The sequence below is a fragment of the Solea solea genome, chromosome 16 (genome assembly GCF_958295425.1).
Source record: "Solea solea chromosome 16, fSolSol10.1, whole genome shotgun sequence".
Taxonomy (NCBI): Eukaryota; Metazoa; Chordata; class Actinopteri; order Pleuronectiformes; family Soleidae; genus Solea; species Solea solea.
The window spans coordinates 16,018,917-16,038,446 of NC_081149.1; the positions used below are offsets into that span (position 1 = coordinate 16,018,917).

At 35.3% G+C, this 19,530-nt stretch overlaps 1 protein-coding gene across 2 annotated transcripts; it reads left to right on the forward strand.

Moving 5' to 3' along the window:
• Positions 1-1,940: 1,940 nt before the first annotated feature.
• On the forward strand, positions 1,941-19,484 carry LOC131475670 (meteorin-like protein). 2 transcript variants are annotated; one of them, XM_058653936.1, is made up of 4 exons: positions 1,941-2,147; positions 2,584-3,005; positions 4,490-4,549; positions 18,367-19,484. In XM_058653936.1, the coding sequence occupies exons 1-4, from the start codon at positions 2,062-2,064 to the stop codon at positions 18,699-18,701; spliced, it is 903 nt and encodes a 300-aa protein (XP_058509919.1). In that variant the 5' UTR covers positions 1,941-2,061; the 3' UTR covers positions 18,702-19,484. The 2 variants fall into 2 exon arrangements, with proteins under 2 accessions (XP_058509919.1, XP_058509920.1); XM_058653937.1 differs by having other exon boundaries at positions 2,584-2,993.
• The last annotated feature ends 46 nt before the right edge of the window (positions 19,485-19,530 follow it).

A 19,530-nucleotide genomic window follows, 5' to 3' on the forward strand; every position in this document is an offset into this window, starting at 1 on the left:
TGAGGAGTTTTCCAGTCATATTGAGAATATCAGACTTTTCACGCTGACGTGAACAAATGTGTCAGTGACCCCTTGGTCAACCAAGGCCCATGGAGTCAACATATTTGTTTTTGTTTGATTTAAAAAAACAAAACAAAACAGAGATTCATAAAAAATTCTATACACTTTGTTTCAGTATGGTAAAAACATACTCGTGTGAGTGTTGTGGTACTTCATCATTGATATAATTAGTCTATAACTAATTAAAACGGACACACCATGTTCCTCTTCTTTATCATCTCCACTGTCTCACACGCTGTTGTTGACTGATTTCAAATTATAACTGGGCAAACTCCAGTTAGGCCTTGAAGCAGGCAGAGTTTTCCCGAGTACTTTTAAAGCAAACATGTAATATATGGTTAAAATGTTGTTGGACACATGTGAACCAATGACTCACAGACTGGATCCCACACTAAAGTCGTTTTGGAATGATTTAAAGGCCATGATTGCATTTATTTGTCGATATATTGTTGATTATTTGCATCTCATTGTTGCATTACAGTCTATTATGTCAAGGATTCGGGCTGCACTGTGCCAATAAAAGACGATGTTTTTCCACACGTGACGCTTTTGGCCTTTGTTGACCCAGTTTGACCCCTCCGCAGAACTCCCTCTGCTTTCTGCTTAATGTAACAGAACTGACAACATTAAAGCTGCGTTGTAGTTTAATGTTGCAGTTTAATATAAGAAATAAAAGGGGAAACCTGTTTCTGAAGCATCGGCCATAACAGCTGCAGATGTTTCGTAAATATGAATGTATTTTTCAGTGAGTCTGTTTAATCAGTTTCGTCCGTATTATAGTGATTTGAGCAGCAGCAGCAGGGCTTTTTTTTCCCTTCCTGCAGCTGCACGAGACAACATTTGGAGCATTTCTGCATGTGAGTGTAATTTACTCATAAACATATCCGTCAGAAGCCTCGACCCTTTGATGTGCTGCTGCCTCTGGGCCTTTTCTAAGCGAAAACGAGAAGAAGCTTCGTGCGGCCATTATGGAGAGAGTGGCCTGCACGGCACGGCCCACGGAGTTTCACCTCCACAAGATGTCGCCATCATCATCATCACCGGCAGCTTGAACTGGTGCCAAACTTCTGCAACTTTTTTCCTCTCTTTTTAATCTTTTTATCTGAGTTGAGATGAAGTGAAACACGTCGTCCTCGTGGAATCGGTCCTTGGTGAAAGATGGTAACATTCCGATTTGTGTTTATCTCCAATATTAGCGGCTGTTGAGTTACATCTTCCAGATGTGAGGCCACTCACTGTGTGTGTGTGTGTGTGTGTGTGTTGCACCACACATCGCCACTAGATGAAGCTCAAGCACAGAAACACTGACACCCATCTTTGATTCTCTGCTTTCTTTTTTCCTCTCTTTGCCACTTTCTGAAATGAGTCATTCATACAAAAACAGGTGAAAAAGACTTTAATTTATATAAATAATACGATCACTAACTTAATTTGAACAATAATCAGGAAACAACGACTATAATGTGAGTTGTTTAAACAGTGGATGAACTGTTGACAGATGCTGAAGACTTGAAATCTTTTTGTCTCTTAAAAGAAAGAGAAGACATAAAAGCTATAGGGAGCAGAATCTCCATAACAACTCTGCTCTCCCTCCCTCCCTCCCTCCCTCCCTCTCTCTCTCTCTCTGTATTTGTATTTGTTACCTCTTTAGGACTTTTTCTGGCACCACTAATCCTCAAAAGCTGGTCCTAATTATAGGCAGGCCCTCATTTCTGGTTATATTTGAATATTTGAATGTTGGTGAGGTCAACTGTTAGATATGAACAGTTTTTTGTGGATGTTGTGGAAAACGCTTTGTTCAGGCCTGTGTGTGTGTGTGTGTGTGTGTGTGTGAGAGAGAGAGAGAGAGAGAGAGAGAGAGAGAGAGAGAACGAGCGCATTAAAGCTGAACCACGCTGGTAGCAGCAGAGATCCTCTCGATGCCTCACACGCAGACGTTCTTCACAGCCTCGCGCTGTCCTCCACTTCTCTCTGGATGCTTATTGTCTTCGTTCGGGTGACATGTTTTCAAAGGAGATGATTTGGCTGCATTTCCTGGCGCTTCTGTTGCGGCACTGTGCAGCTGATCCGTGCAACTGGACTGGGAGGTGAGAGGCATTCTTATTTTTGGAATAAAAACATGAGAAGAACATGAAAAGGAAAGAGGAAAAGTCACCAGGAGTGAAGTCATTTTCTTGAGGACACATTTCCTCTTAAATTAATTATTTGCTATTATTTCAACACTATGAAGACAAACAAATTAACAAAATATCTGATTGATCCCTAACTTTTGTGAAACATGTTGCTGAAGTGCAGAAATGAATACTGCTGTGTTTATTCAACATTTTTAGCGAACCACTTTGGATTATTAAAATGTGTTGTTTTTAAACAATTAATTATAGCTGATTCAAAATGATTAGTTAATTAATTATTACGCATTTTTGTATACATTTAGCTGCCATTGTGGAGATGTTTTTACGCAGTTGCATTTTTTAAACCATATTTTTTGACAGTTGTTAAACTAATCACTGCTTTTAAATGCAGCGGTTTTGCAGCTGGCGTGGACTCCAGGATCGTGCTCCAGGTGCGGTTGCGCTGTACCCAGGGCTGGGTGAGGTGGGTCTTCCCGGGCCAAGCTGTCAGATTGGTCCTGGAGCCGAACCTGTCCTCCAACCTGCGCACAACTGTCTGCATCAAACCTTCTCCCTCCTTCGGCGGAGCCAGCGTGTTCATCGAACGCGCAGGAGAGCTGGAGCTGCTGGTGACTGATGGCGAGCGGCAGCGCCAGGTATTCTGTTTCCGGGCGGATGGCGCGCGCACGCCCGCTCTCTACCTCCAGCCCAGCCCGCTACAGAGTGACGGACACTGGAGCAGACGCACTATGAGCTTCAGGTATGAGCTTCTGAGGAACAGGAGAGCGGCGCGCAACGTGGGCCACAGCAGCGGGATACAGAGTGAGTACAAGTGTAAGCAAGCTTAACACTTAAAATATGCTATTTTTTACCTTGTCAGCCGAAAAGGTTTTATAAGGGCAGCCAAATGCCAAAAATGACCATTTTGGCCGATATGTTTGGTCGATTTCCTTCCCCTCATTTGATGAAATCTGACAGTTTACCAAACAGTACACAAAATTGCTAAAATAATATATTTGTTGAACAACACTTTTGGTCTGTATCTCTGCTCTGCATGTGTCTGTATCATTTTGAGAAAAGCAATGTAAATAAATGGGGTAATCAAAAACGTACCTTTCTGAAATAGAATTTTAAACTAAAAACTTAACAGCATTTCTCAAGTTTGTGAGAACAAAATATGCCAACTTATAAATAAGTAATACACAAGCAATGTTTAAATTACAGCTGGTCAATGCTGCATAAACCCGTTATAAAGGCCTTACTGAACTTTAGCTAACGATTATTGTTTATTCAATATAATAATCATCACCTATAAACAAGTATCACTTTTATCAGACATTTGTCCTCTGTGATAAGCAATCATAGAGGACAATCAAATAAATCTGATTGATCATATCAATATCACTTCACCAAAAAAAAGTCTGCAGTTAAAACAATTCCTTACCAACGTATAGAGCATTCATGACAGAGCAATAAACATTTATAACCATGTTATTACCAAACAGGAAGGACAGATCATTTGTTTTTCTTAATTGTTGCATTGTAAAACATTAGAAAACAACAGTTTGTTCTAACTTTATAAAGTTTAAAACATTACACATTTGCGTCATCTGCTGCATGAAATCCTGCAATCCTAAATTATGGTTTAGAAAAACAGCAGCTATGTAATTGCAGACCCCATTTTTTCTGCAGCTGCTGGTCAGTCTCATGTTTTTGTCTGACTGCATAGTTTCCATTGAGGGACAAAGCAGAGATGGTAATACAGACCACAGGGTGGCCGGAGGGCATCAGGCCAAGGCACAAGAACTGTGACTACACATACTTTGCAGATTCCACACATGCTTGACCATTGTTCCCGTGTGTTTATTAGCATTTATCTTTGTGTGCGGGCTTTTTCCCAAAGTGGTGATGTCATTCTCAGTGTATAATAGGCAGCTGCTGGTTTATCTTTTCTGTATCGCTCCCAGAGTGTTTGACTCCTGCGGTCTCCTGCATTGGCACAGGGTCATTCAATTAGGTAGATACAATAGGAGTCAAGACTATAGCGGGGGTTTTTGATCCGCAGGCAATGTGGTGGGCAGAGCACGAACACAAGAGCAGCATTCCTTCTTCTAAACCCTGGTTTCTCCTCTCTGTGATGTGATGAGGCAAGTGTGTGAGAGCTTTGGTCAGTGAAGCGGTGGAGGAGAAATGACACCATCTATCAATCACTGTCAGTCATGCAGCTTTGGGAGATGTTGATTATAATTTACAGGGAAAACGTGGAGTGACTGAGAAAATTATAGAATTTAAACAGCAAACATTGTCTTTGTTTACAGCTTCCTGTCGACCCTGCAATGACACAGAACTCCTCATGGCCATCTGCAACAGTGACTTTGGTAGGTACTTTATAAACCCAAGGTGTGTTTGTAATTGTAATATAAAACATGCCTCTCCTCTTCAAAACTCTTACTTAACAACGTGATATAAATCACTCAATCAAACTTTTCATACAAGGCCATGCAACACAAAGTGCTTCACAGGATATAAACACAATCAAAGAAAGGAACACACCACCCAACAACTCTTTCAGCCGACAAATGGCTGGTATTACGTATTATGATAAAACAGCTATGGAGAAGTGAAGAAGTGGGGAAAAGAGGAAGTAAGAAGGGAGGGAAGGAAGTGAGGAAAAGAAGAGAGGAAAGGAAGTGAGGAACTGAGGAAACGCGATCATGGAACCCACAAACAGTCACAAACTTGTTCTCAAACACTAATGTTTGGTATAAAAAACAGGACATGGATGGAAATGTTTCCAAATGTGAAAAAAGAGTCATCCAAAAGGTGCATGCACATAAATTCTCAGTCACTACAAGTGAATTCCAAAGTCCAGTGTGTCACATTTATGAGGGTTTGTTGGCAGAAATGGAATATACAACGCATGCATGTACGTATATACACATACATCTATAAGTAAATAATTGCTTAAAAATAAAAACTATTTTGTTTCTGTTGCCTTAGAATAAATCTATTACTTTGTATGCACTTAAGGAATGGGCCTTGCTTTAGGGAGGTGACAAGACTTGGGACCTTTATCACCTAAGTCAAAGTTTTGATATATATGTTATGGGTTTAAAACAATCGCAGTTTACGTTTTGTACTTTTTTATTTAACGTTTTCAAATTTTATAATGAGTGTGTGCGGCATGTGTGGGCGGCTCCTAGAGTGCACTCCACACACTCTTGAGATCAAGAAAACTAATCACAGAAATCTCTAAACAAACTCTTCTCCTGCCCTCAATTCCCAACATACACAACATTTTTTTACATGAAAACATTGCTGTGAGATTTCTTGTTAAAGCTCACTCCCATGATAAAACTCTGCTTTGGAGTTTTTAAAAATCAAGACGAGGTTGATTTTAAAACTGTCAATTTTCACAAATTTAAATCATTCTTGAAATATGACAACTTTAAAACATGTTGGTTTCTTAGAGGTTTTAGGGAGTTTTCACTAGAATGCCTTGCAGGAGCAAGCACTCTAACTATGATATTTTTGTCTCATTTTGGACGTCTTACTAAAGTGTGACCTTTTTTTTGTCTCATTTTGGACGTCTTACTAAACTGTGACCTAAACAGTGACCTTTTTTGTCTCATTTTGGATGTCTTACTAAACTACAACTTTTTGGACGACATACTAAACTACAACTTTTTGGTAACTTTTTGGTCGACATACTAAACTGTGATTTTTTGTCTCATTTCTAACGACATACTAAACTGTGACTTCTTTGTCTAATTTTGGACAACATATAAACTGTGACAGTTTTGTGTGATTTTGGACGAAATGCCAAAGTATTGCTTTTTGTCATATTTTGTCAAAATGTTAAAAATTTTGGACGACATACTGAAGTATGACTTTTTGGTCAAATTTAGAACGACGTACTTAAGTATGACTTTTTGTCAAATTTTGGACGACATACTATACTATGACCTTATGGTCAAATTTTGGACGACATACTAAAGTATAACATTTTTGTCAAATATTGAATGACATACTAAAGTATTACATTTTAGTCAAATTTTGAATGGCATATTATACTATGACTTTTTTGAGTGATTTGGGACGACATACTATACTATAACTATTTAGTCAGATTTTGGACGACATACTATACTATGACTTTTTTGTCGAATTTAGAACGACATACTATACTATGACTTTTTGGTCAGATTTTGGACTACATACTAAAGTATGACTTTTTGGTCAAATTTTGGACGACATACTATACTATCACTTTTTGGTCAAATTTTGGACAACATACTATACTATGACTTTTTGGTCAGATTTTGGACGACATACTAAAGTATGACTTTTTGGTCAAATTTTGGACGACATACTATACTATGACTTTTTTGTCGAATTTAGAACGACATACTAAAGTATGACTTTTTTGTCAAATTTTGGACGACATACTATACTATGGCTTTTTTGTCAAATTTTGGACGACATACTAAAGTGTGACTTTTTGGTCAAATTTTGGACGACATACTAAAGTGTGACTTTTTGGTCAAATTTTGGACGACATACTATACCATGACTTTTTGGTCAGATTTTGGACGACATGCAATACTATGATTTTTTTGTCAAATTTTGTACGACATACTATACTATGACTTTTTTGTTGAATTTAGAACGACATACTAAAGTATGACTTTTTGGTAAAATTTTGGACAACATACTAAAGTATGACTTTATTGTCAAATTTTGTAAGACATACTATACTATGACTTTTTTGTCGAATTTAGAACGACATACTAAAGTATGACTTTTTGTCAAATTTTGGATGACATACTATGCTATGACTTTTTTGTCAAATTTTGGACGACATACTATACTATGACTTTTTTGTCAAATTTTGGGCGACATACTAAAGTATGACTTTTTGGTCAAATTTTGGACCACATACTATACTATGACTTTTTTGTCGAATTTAGAACGACATACTTAAGTATGACTTTTTGTCAAATTTTGGACGACATACTATACTATGACCTTATGGTCAAATTTTGGACGACATACTATACTATGACTTTTTTGTCAAATTTAGGACGACATACTAAAGTATAACATTTTTGTCAAATTTTGAATGACATACTAAAGTATTACATTTTAGTCAAATTTTGAATGGCATATTATACTATGACTTTTTTGTCGAATTTAGATCGACATACTATACTATGACTTTTTTGTCAAATTTTGGACGACATACTATACTATGACGTTTTGGTCCAATTTTGGACTACATACTATACCATGACTTTTTGGTCAGATTTTGGACGACATACTATACTATGACTTTTTGGTCAAATTTTTGTACGACATACTATACTATGACTTTTTGGTCAGATTTTGGACTACATACTAAAGTATGACTTTTCGGTCAAATTTTGGACGACATACTATACTATCACTTTTTGGTCAAATTTTGGACGACATACTATACTATGACTTTTTGGTCAGATTTTGGACGACATACTAAAGTATGACTTTTTGGTCAAATTTTGGACGACATACTATACTATGACTTCTTGGTCATATTTTGGACAACATACTATACCATGACTTTTTGGTCAGATTTTGGACGACATGCAATACTATGATTTTTTTGTCAAATTTTGTACGACATACTATACTATGACTTTTTTGTTGAATTTAGAACGACATACTAAAGTATGACTTTTTGGTAAAATTTTGGACAACATACTAAAGTATGACTTTTTTGTCAAATTTTGGGCGACATACTAAAGTATGACTTTTTGGTCAAATTTAGAACGACATACTATACTATGACTTTTTGTCAAATTTTGGACGACATACTATACTATGACTTTTTGGTCCAATTTTGGACTACATACTATACTATGACTCTTTGGTCCAATTTTGGACGACATACTATACTATGACTTCTTGGTCATATTTTGGACAACATACTATACCATGACTTTTTGGTCAGATTTTGGACGACATGCAATACTATGTTTTTTTTTTCAAATTTTGTACGACATACTATACTATGACTTTTTTGTTGAATTTAGAACGACATTCTAAAGTATGACTTTTTGGTCAAATTTTGGACAACATACTAAAGTATGACTTTATTGTCAAATTTTGTAAGACATTCTATACTATGACTTTTTTGTCGAATTTAGAACGACATACTATACTATGACTTTTTGGTCAAATTTTTGTACGACATACTTTACTATGACTTTTTGGTCAGATTTTGGACTACATACTAAAGTATGACTTTTTGGTCAAATTTTGGACGACATACTATACTATCACTTTTTGGTCAAATTTTGGACGACATACTATACTATGACTTTTTGGTCAGATTTTGGACGACATACAATACTATGACTTTTTGGTCAAATTTTGGACAACATACAATACTAGGACCTTTTGGTCAAATTTTGGACGACATACAATACTAACATTTTTTTGTCAAATTTGGATGACATACAATAATATGACTTTTTGGTCAAATTTTGGACGACATACTATACTATGACTTTTTTGTCAAATTAGGACGACATACAATACTATGACATTTTGGTCAAATTTTGGACGACATACTATACTATGACTTTTTGGTCAGATTTTGGAGGACATACTGTACTATGACTTTTTGGTCAAATTTTGGACGACATACTATACTGTGACTTTTGGGTCAAATTTTGGACGACATACTATACTATGACTTTAATGTAAGATTTTAGACGACATACTATACTATGACTTTTTGATCCAATTTTTGTACAACATACTATACTATGACTTTTTTGTCAAATTTTGGACGACATACCGTACTATGACTTTTTGGTCAAATTTTGGACGACATACTATACTATGACTTTTTTGTCAGATTTTGGACGACATGCAATACTATGTTTTTTTTGTCAAATTTTGTACGACATACAATACTATGACTTTTTTGTTGAATTTAGAACGACATTCTAAAGTATGACTTTTTGGTCAAATTTTGGACAACATACTAAAGTATGACTTTATTGTCAAATTTTGTAAGACATACTATACTATGACTTTTTTGTCGAATTTAGAACGACATACTTTACTATGACTTTTTGGTCAAATTTTTGTACGACATACTATACTATCACTTTTTGGTCAAATTTTGGACGACATACTATACTATGACTTTTTGGTCAGATTTTGGACGACAAACAATACTATGACTTTTTGGTCAAATTTTGGACAACATACAATACTAGGACTTTTTGGTCAAATTTTGGACGACATACTATACTATGACTTTTTGGTCAGATTTTGGACGACATACAATAATATGACTTTTTGGTCAAATTTTGGACGACATACTATACTATGACTTTTTGGTCCACTTTTTGTACGACATACTATACTATGACTTTTTTGTCAAATTTAGAACGACATACTAAAGTATGACTTATTGGTCAGATTTTCGACGACATACAATACTATGATTTTTTTTCAAATTTGGACGACATACAATACTATGACTTTTTTTCAAATTTTGGACGACATACTATACTATGACTTTTTGGTCAGATTTTGGACGACATACTATAATAAGACTTTTTGTCAAATTTTAGACGACATACTATACTATGACTTTTTGGTCAAATTTTGCACGACATACTAAAGTATGACTTATTGGTCAGATTTTGGACGACATACTATACTATGACTTATTGGTCAGATTTTGGACGACATACTATACTATGACTTTTTGTTAAATTTTGGACGACATACTATGACATTTTGGTCAAATTCTGGATGAAATATTAGGCTAGTACAGCGCTGCTTTAGACAGGACTTGAACTTGCAATCCTTGGTTTAAGAGGCCAGCGTTTTATTCTCCTACACCACTGAGATTTCTTTTCACCCTGATACGACATACTATACGATGACTTTTTGGTCAAATTTTGGACGACATACTATACTATGACTATTTGGTCAGATTTTGGACGACATACTATACTATGACTTTTTGGTCAGATTTTGGACGACATACTATACTATGACTTTTTGGTCCGATTTTGGACGACATACTATACTATGACTTTTTGGTAAAATTTTGGACAACATACTATACTATGACTTTTTGGTCAGATTATGGACGACATACTAAAGTATGACTTTTTAGTCAAATTTTTGTACGACATGCTATACTATGACTTTTTTGTCGAACTTAGAGCGACATACTAAAGTATGACTTTTTTTCAAATTTTGGACGACATACTATACTATGACTTTTTGGTCAAATTTTGAACGACATTCTATACTATGACTTTTTGGTCAAATTTTGCACGACATACTAAAGTATGACTTATTGGTCAGATTTTGGACGACATACTATACTATGACTTATTGGTGAGATTTTGGAAGACATACTATACTATGACTTATTGGTGAGATTTTGGACGACATACTATACTATGACTTTTTGTCGAACTTAGAACGACATACTAAAGTATGACTTTTTTGTCATATTTTGGACGACATGCTAACCTATGACTGTTTTGTCCCATTTTGGACGACATACTAACCTATGACTTTTTTGTCAAATTTTGGAAGACATACTAACCTATGACTGTTTTGTCCAATTTTGGAAGACATACTAACCTATGACTGTTTTGTCCCATTTTGGACGACATACTAACCTATGACTTTTTTGTCAAATTTTGGAAGACATACTAAAGTATGACTTTTTTGTAACATTTTGGCGGCATACTATAGTATGACTTTTTCATCACAATTTGGACGACATACTATAGTATGACCTTTTGGTCACATTTTGGACGACATACTATAGTATGACTTTTTTGTAAAATTTTGGAGGACATACTATAGTATGACTTTTTTATCACATTTTGGAAGACATACTAAAGTATGACTTTTTGTCAAATTTTGGAAGACATACTAAAGTATGACTTTTTTGTCACATTTTGGACGACATACTAAAGTATGACTTTTTTGTCACATTTTGGACGACATACTATAGTATGACTTTTTTGTCACATTTTGGACGACATACTATAGTATGACTTTTTTGTCACATTTTGGACAACATACTAACCTATGACTTTTTTGTCACATTTTGGACGACATACTAACCTATGACTTTTTTGTCACATTTTGGACGACATACTAACCTATGACTTTTTTGTCAAATTTTGGAAGACATACTATAGTATGACTTTTTTGTCACATTTTGGACGACATACTAACCTATGACTTTTTTGTCACATTTTGGACGACATACTAACCTATGACTTTTTTGTCAAATTTTGGAAGACATACTATAGTATGACTTTTTTGTCACATTTTGGACGACATACTAAAGTATGACTTTTTTGTCACATTTTGGACGACATACTATAGTATGACTTTTTTGTCACATTTTGGACGACATACTAACCTATGACTTTTTTGTCACATTTTGGACGACATACTATAGTATGACTTTTTTGTCGAACTTAGAACGACATACTATACTATGACATTTTGGTCAAATTTTGGACGACATACTAAACTATGACATTTTTGTGTGATTTACGACGACATACTAAAGTATGACTTTTTTGTCTAAATCTGGATGAAATACTAGGCTAGCACAGCGCTGCTTGAGACAGGACTTGAACTTGCAATCCTTGGTTAAAGAGGCCAGCATTTTATTCTCCTACACCACTGAGATTTCTTTTCAACCTGATACGACATACTATACTATGACTTTTGGGTCAAATTTTTGACATATTATACTATGACTTTTTGGTCAGATTTTGGACGACATACTATACTATGATTTTTTGGTCAAATTTTTGACAACATACTATACTATGACTTTTTGGTCAGATTTTGGACGACATATTATACTATGATTTTTTGGTCAAATTTTGGACGACATACTATACTATGACTTTTTGGTCAGATTTTGGACGACATACTATACTATGACTTTTTTGTAAAATTTTGGACGACATACTATACTATGACTTTTTGGTCAGATTTTGGACAACATACTATACTATGACTTTTTTGTCAAATTTTGGACAACATACTATACTATGACTTTTTGGTCAGATTTTGGACGACATACTATACTATGACTTTTTGGTAAAATTTTGGACAACATACTATACTATGACTTTTTGGTCAAATTTTGGATGACATACTATACTATGACCTATTTTGTCAGATTTTGGACGACATACAATACTATGACTTTTTGGTCCGATTTTGGACGACATACTATACTATGACTTTTTGGTAAAATTTTGGACAACATACTATACTATGACTTTTTGGTCAAATTTTGGATGACATACTATACTATGACCTGTTTTGTCAGATTTTGGACGACATACAATACTATGACTTTTTTGTCAGATTTTGGACGACATACAATACTATGACTTTTTGGTCAAATTTTGGATGACATACTATACTATGACTTTTTTGTCGACTTAAGAACGACATACTAAAGTATGACTTTTTTTCAAATTTTGGACGACATACTATACTATGACTTTTTGGTCCGATTTTGGACGACATACTATACTATGACTTTTTGTCAAATTTTAGACGACATACTATACTATGACTTTTTGGTCAGATTATGGACGACATACTAAAGTATGACTTTTTAGTCAAATTTTTGGACGACATACTAACCTATGACTTTTTGTCACATTTTGGACGACATACTAACCTATGACTTTTTTGTCAAATTTTGGAAGACATACTATAGTATGACTTTTTTGTCACATTTTGGACGACATACTATAGTATGACTTTTTTGTCACATTTTGGACGACATATTATAGTATGACTTTTTTGTCACATTTTGGACGACATACTATAGTATGAACTTTTTTGTCAAAATTTGGACGATGTACTATAGTATGACTTTTTTGGAAGACATACTAAAGTATGATTTCCTTGTCAAATATTCCAATCTGTGACTGGGCTGCCTCAGGTGGGACTTGAACCCACAAACACTGGCTGAGGAAGCCAGTGCTTTATCCTTTAGGCCATTAGAGCTCTTTGTCACTTTGACACACGTCTTGTATTTCTCACATTTTGGAAGACATACTAAAGTATGACTTTTTTGTCACATTTTGGACGACATACTATAGTATGACTTTTTTGTCACATTTTGGACGACATACTTAAGTATGACTTTTTTTCAAATTTTGGACGACATACTATACTATGACTTTTTGGTCAGATTTTGGACGACATACTATACTATGACTTTTTGTCAAATTTTAGACGACATACTATACTATGACTTTTTGTCAAATTTTAGACGACATACTATACTATGACTTTTTGGTAAAATTTTGGACAACATACTATACTATGACTTTTTGGTCAAATTTTGAACGACATTCTATACTGTGACTTTTTGGTCAAATTTTGCACGACATACTAAAGTATGACTTATTGGTCAGATTTTGGACGACATACTATACTATGACTTATTGGTGAGATTTTGGAAGACATACTATACTATGACTTTTTGGTCCGATTTTGGACGACATACTATACTATGACTTATTGGTGAGATTTTGGACGACATACTATACTATGACTTTTTTGTCGAACTTAGAACGACATACTAAAGTATGACTTTTTTGTCATATTTTGGACGACATACTAACCTATGACTGTTTTGTCCCATTTTGGACGACATACTAACCTATGACTTTTTTGTCAAATTTTGGAAGACATACTAACCTATGACTGTTTTGTCCAATTTTGGAAGACATACTAACCTATGACTGTTTTGTCCCATTTTGGACGACATACTAACCTATGACTTTTTTGTCAAATTTTGGAAGACATACTAAAGTATGACTTTTTTGTAACATTTTGGCGGCATACTATAGTATGACTTTTTCATCACAATTTGGACGACATACTATAGTATGACTTTTTGGTCACATTTTGGACGACATACTATAGTATGACTTTTTCATCACAATTTGGACGACATACTATACTATGACTTTTTGGTCAGATTTTGGACGACATACAATACTATGACTTCTTGGTCAAATTTTGAACGCCATACTTAAGTATGACTTTTTGGCAAATTTTGGCGTAGTGGTTAGCACTCTCACCTTGCAGAGAGAAGACCCGGGTTCGAGCCCCGGTTGGAACAAGGGCCTTTCTGCATGGAGTTTGCATCTTCTCCCCGTGTGTGCGTGGGTTCTCTCCGGGTTCTCCGGCTTCCTCCTACAAAAACATGCAATGTGGGGATAGGTAAATTGGACACTCTAAATTGACCATAGGAGTGAGTGTGAGAGTGAATGGTTGTTTGTCTCTATCTGTGTGTGGCCCTGCGATGGACTGGCGAACTGTCCAGGGTGTACCCCGCCTATCGCCCGATGTAGCTGAGATTGGCACAGCACCCCCCGCGACCCTCTGGTGGAGGATAAAGCGGTAGATGATGACTGACTGACTATAGTATGACTTTTTGGTCACATTTTGGACGACATACTATAGTATGACTTTTTTGTAAAATTTTGGAGGACATACTATAGTATGACTTTTTTATCACATTTTGGAAGACATACTAAAGTATGACTTTTTTGTCACATTTTGGACGACATACTAATTATGACTTTTTTGTCACATTTTGGACGACATACTATAGTATGACTTTTTTGTCACATTTTGGACGACATACTATAGTATGACTTTTTTGTCACATTTTGGACGACATACTAACCTATGACTTTTTTGTCACATTTTGGACGACATACTATACTATGACTTTTTGGTCAGATTTTGGATGACATACTATACTATGACTTTTTGTTAAATTTTGGACGACATACTATACTATGACTTTTTGGTCAGATTTTGGATGACATACTATACTATGACTTTTTGTTAAATTTTGGACGACATACTATACTATGACATTTTGGTCAAATTTTGGACGACATACTAAACTATGCCATTTTTGTGTGATTTACGACGACATACTAAATTATGACTTTTTTGTCAAATTCTGGATGAAATACTAGGCTAGCACAGCACTGCTTTAGACAGGACTTGAACTTGCAATCCTTGGTTTAAGCGGCCAGCGTTTTATTCTCCTACACCACTGAGATTCCTTTTCACCTTGATACGACATACTATACTATGACTTTTTGGTCAAATTTTGGACGACATACTAAACTATGACTTTTTGGTCAAATTTTGGAAGACATACTATAGTATGACTTTTTTGTCACATTTTGGACGACATACTATAGTATGACTTTTTTGTCACATTTTGGACGACATACTAAAGTATGACTTTTTTTCAAATTTTGGACGACATACTATACTATGACTTTTTGGTCAGATTTTGGACGACATACTATACTATGACTTTTTGTCAAATTTTAGACGACATACTATACTATGACTTTTTGGTCCGATTTTGGACGACATACTATACTATGACTTTTTGGTAAAATTTTGGACAACATACTATACTATGACTTTTTGGTCAGATTATGGACGACATACTAAAGTATGACTTTTTGGTCAAATTTTTGTACGACATGCTATACTATGACTTTTTTGTCGAACTTAGAGCGACATACTAAAGTATGACTTTTTTTCAAATTTTGGACGACATACTATACTATGACTTTTTGGTCAAATTTTGAACGACATTCTATACTATGACTTTTTGGTCAAATTTTGCACGACATACTAAAGTATGACTTATTGGTCAGATTTTGGACGACATACTATACTATGACTTATTGGTGAGATTTTGGAAGACATACTATACTATGACTTATTGGTGAGATTTTGGACGACATACTATACTATGACTTTTTGTCGAACTTAGAACGACATACTAAAGTATGACTTTTTTGTCATATTTTGGACGACATGCTAACCTATGACTGTTTTGTCCCATTTTGGACGACATACTAACCTATGACTTTTTTGTCAAATTTTGGAAGACATACTAAAGTATGACTTTTTTGTAACATTTTGGCGGCATACTATAGTATGACTTTTTCATCACAATTTGGACGACATACTATAGTATGACCTTTTGGTCACATTTTGGACGACATACTATAGTATGACTTTTTTGTCAAAATTTGGACGACATACTATAGTATGACTTTTTTGTAAAATTTTGGAGGACATACTATAGTATGACTTTTTTATCACATTTTGGAAGACATACTAAAGTATGACTTTTTGTCACATTTTGGACGACATACTAAAGTATGACTTTTTTGTCACATTTTGGACGACATACTATAGTATGACTTTTTTGTCACATTTTGGACGACATACTATAGTATGACTTTTTTGTCACATTTTGGACAACATACTAACCTATGACTTTTTTGTCACATTTTGGACGACATACTAACCTATGACTTTTTTGTCACATTTTGGACGACATACTAACCTATGACTTTTTTGTCAAATTTTGGAAGACATACTATAGTATGACTTTTTTGTCACATTTTGGACGACATACTATAGTATGACTTTTTTGTCACATTTTGGACGACATACTAACCTATGACTTTTTTGTCACATTTTGGACGACATACTAACCTATGACTTTTTTGTCAAATTTTGGAATACATACTATAGTATGACTTTTTTGTCACATTTTGGACGACATACTAAAGTATGACTTTTTTGTCACATTTTGGACGACATACTATAGTATGACTTTTTTGTCACATTTTGGACGACATACTAACCTATGACTTTTTTGTCACATTTTGGACGACATACTATAGTATGACTTTTTTGTCGAACTTAGAACGACATACTATACTATGACATTTTGGTCAAATTTTGGACGACATACTAAACTATGACATTTTTGTGTGATTTACGACGACATACTAAAGTATGACTTTTTTGTCTAAATCTGGATGAAATACTAGGCTAGCACAGCGCTGCTTGAGACAGGACTTGAACTTGCAATCCTTGGTTAAAGAGGCCAGCATTTTATTCTCCTACACCACTGAGATTTCTTTTCAACCTGATACGACATACTATACTATGACTTTTGGGTCAAATTTTTGACATATTATACTATGACTTTTGGTCAGATTTTGGACGACATACTATACTATGATTTTTTGGTCAAATTTTTGACAACATACTATACTATGACTTTTTGGTCAGATTTTGGACGACATATTATACTATGATTTTTTGGTCAAATTTTGGACGACATACTATACTATGACTTTTTGGTCAGATTTTGGACGACATACTATACTATGACTTTTTTGTAAAATTTTGGACGACATACTATACTATGACTTTTTGGTCAGATTTTGGACAACATACTATACTATGACTTTTTTGTCAAATTTTGGACAACATACTATACTATGACTTTTTGGTCAGATTTTGGACGACATACTATACTATGACTTTTTTGTCAAATTTTGGACGACATACTAAAGTTTGACTTTTTTGTCAAATTTTGGACGACATACTATACTATGACTTTTTGGTCAAATTTTGTAAGAAATACTAAAGTATGACTTTTTGGTCAAATTTTGGACGAAATACTAAAGTATGACTTTTTGGTCAAATTTTGTACGACATACTAAAGTATGACTTTTTGGTCATAGTATAGTATGTCTTCCAAAATGAGACAAAAATGTCATAGTTTAGTATGTTGTCCAAAATGAGACAAAAAAGTAATAGTTAGAGTGCATGCTCCAGCAAGGCATTCTACTGAGAATCAGTATTCGATCAAAAATGTTGCCGCAGAATTTTCTAGTTATATAAAGAAGTCTCACACTCTGGACCTTTGATACTTTTATTCAAGTACAATACATATACAAGTCTACATTAATTATTTGTAACGGAGTATTTGTATTAAGTATTACTACTAACATTACCTTAAACGATCCGAGCACTTCATCCACTGCTGATTAGTGTTACCTGGATCAGGGTTGAAATGTGCTCTTGTGCCCAGAAAGCTGTAGTTTTGCTTTGTATGCAATCAGTACAGATCAAAAAGAGATAAGGGAGCAGTTGCACAGTGAGAGATTCCTGTGCTGAGCATGACAATGAGATGGTTTCTTTGTTTGTTTTTTTTGTCTCACAGAACCACAAAGTTGAGAGATATGATTTATGTGTTTTTCAGTGGTCCGCGGCTACATCAAGAATATCACCCACTACCCTGAAAGTCAGACGTCGTTGGTGGAGGTATCAGCAGTGAGGCTGTACTGGCAGCGCAGTGGACTCTTTAACAGACAAGAGGCTTCTGGTGCTTCTGAGTCTGTCTCATCTTGGCATGGACACATCAACACACTCCTGCAGTGTCACATAAAGCCCGGCGATGGAGAGTTCCTTTTCACTGGCTCAGAACACTTTGGTGAAGCCTGGTTAGGGTGCGCACCACGGTACAAAGACTTCCTGTCTGTTTACAAGACAGCCCAGGCAGCACGTCTGAATTCCTGTGACTTCCCTTTAGATTGAGGGTCTTGTTATTAAGCCCAAACGTTTTTTATCCACAGGCATTCTGCACTTGCACTGTCGGATCCCTAACATTTTAATATGCTGTCAAGGTGGCGTCACCAGCAGGGGTAAAGCTGCTGCATTTCTGGTGAAAACCCCAGTTGGAAGAGAAGGACAGAAGCAAGCAGCAGGGGCGTCCTGCACTAAGGCTCAGAGAGAGACAGCTTTTGTCTCTTTCCCATCACTGTCCTTGCTCCTAGGAGACTGAGAAGGGGTCGGGTTGCTGCTCTCTCTTTGTGCTTCGCTCCAGATCGACTGTTGTTCACTTTGCTGCCTCTGTGTGTGTCAGTTTGCCCTCTGAACCGAGGTGGGAGGGAAGTGCCACAATTTTGAATCGCCGGTTGGTTTTAATGGAGACAGGCTTGCACATGTGCGATGGTGGGGTTATTTTTAATCCATTTTAATAATTTGTGCTGTTTCACATCCTATTTGTTTTGTGTATTTATGACATGTAATGTACTGTACTTTTTTATTTTGTTTATTCAAATGATGCTTAACATTGTCCAAATCTGGTTAAACAATGTTTTAATTTGACCTTATTTCAAACTTTGATTTTAAAAATGACCTTCCTCCAAAATATTTTGTTACATTTTCTTTTTTCAAAGACCACATGGAATCCTTTAGGTATTTGGATGGGCCTAAGACCACTCTGCAGGTCTACATATATATAATTGATTTACTGGATTATCTACAGCCACAGTTCTCCCTCTGATGTAATTTTAATGCACATTAAAGTGGATTTTGACCACATGAATTGGTTTTATTGTCTGATACTATTTTCCAATTACAT

Excerpts from the sequence above, each read along its gene's own strand:
- LOC131475670 (XM_058653936.1), top strand. The coding sequence starts at position 2,062 with ATGTTTTCAAAGGAGATGATTTGGCTGCATTTCCTGGCGCTTCTGTTG. Across the intron at positions 2,148-2,583 it reads CCGTGCAACTGGACTGGGAG|CGGTTTTGCAGCTGGCGTGG; the intron begins GTGAGAGGCATT and ends TTTTAAATGCAG. Across the intron at positions 3,006-4,489 it reads GATACAGAGTGAGTACAAGT|CTTCCTGTCGACCCTGCAAT; the intron begins GTAAGCAAGCTT and ends CTTTGTTTACAG.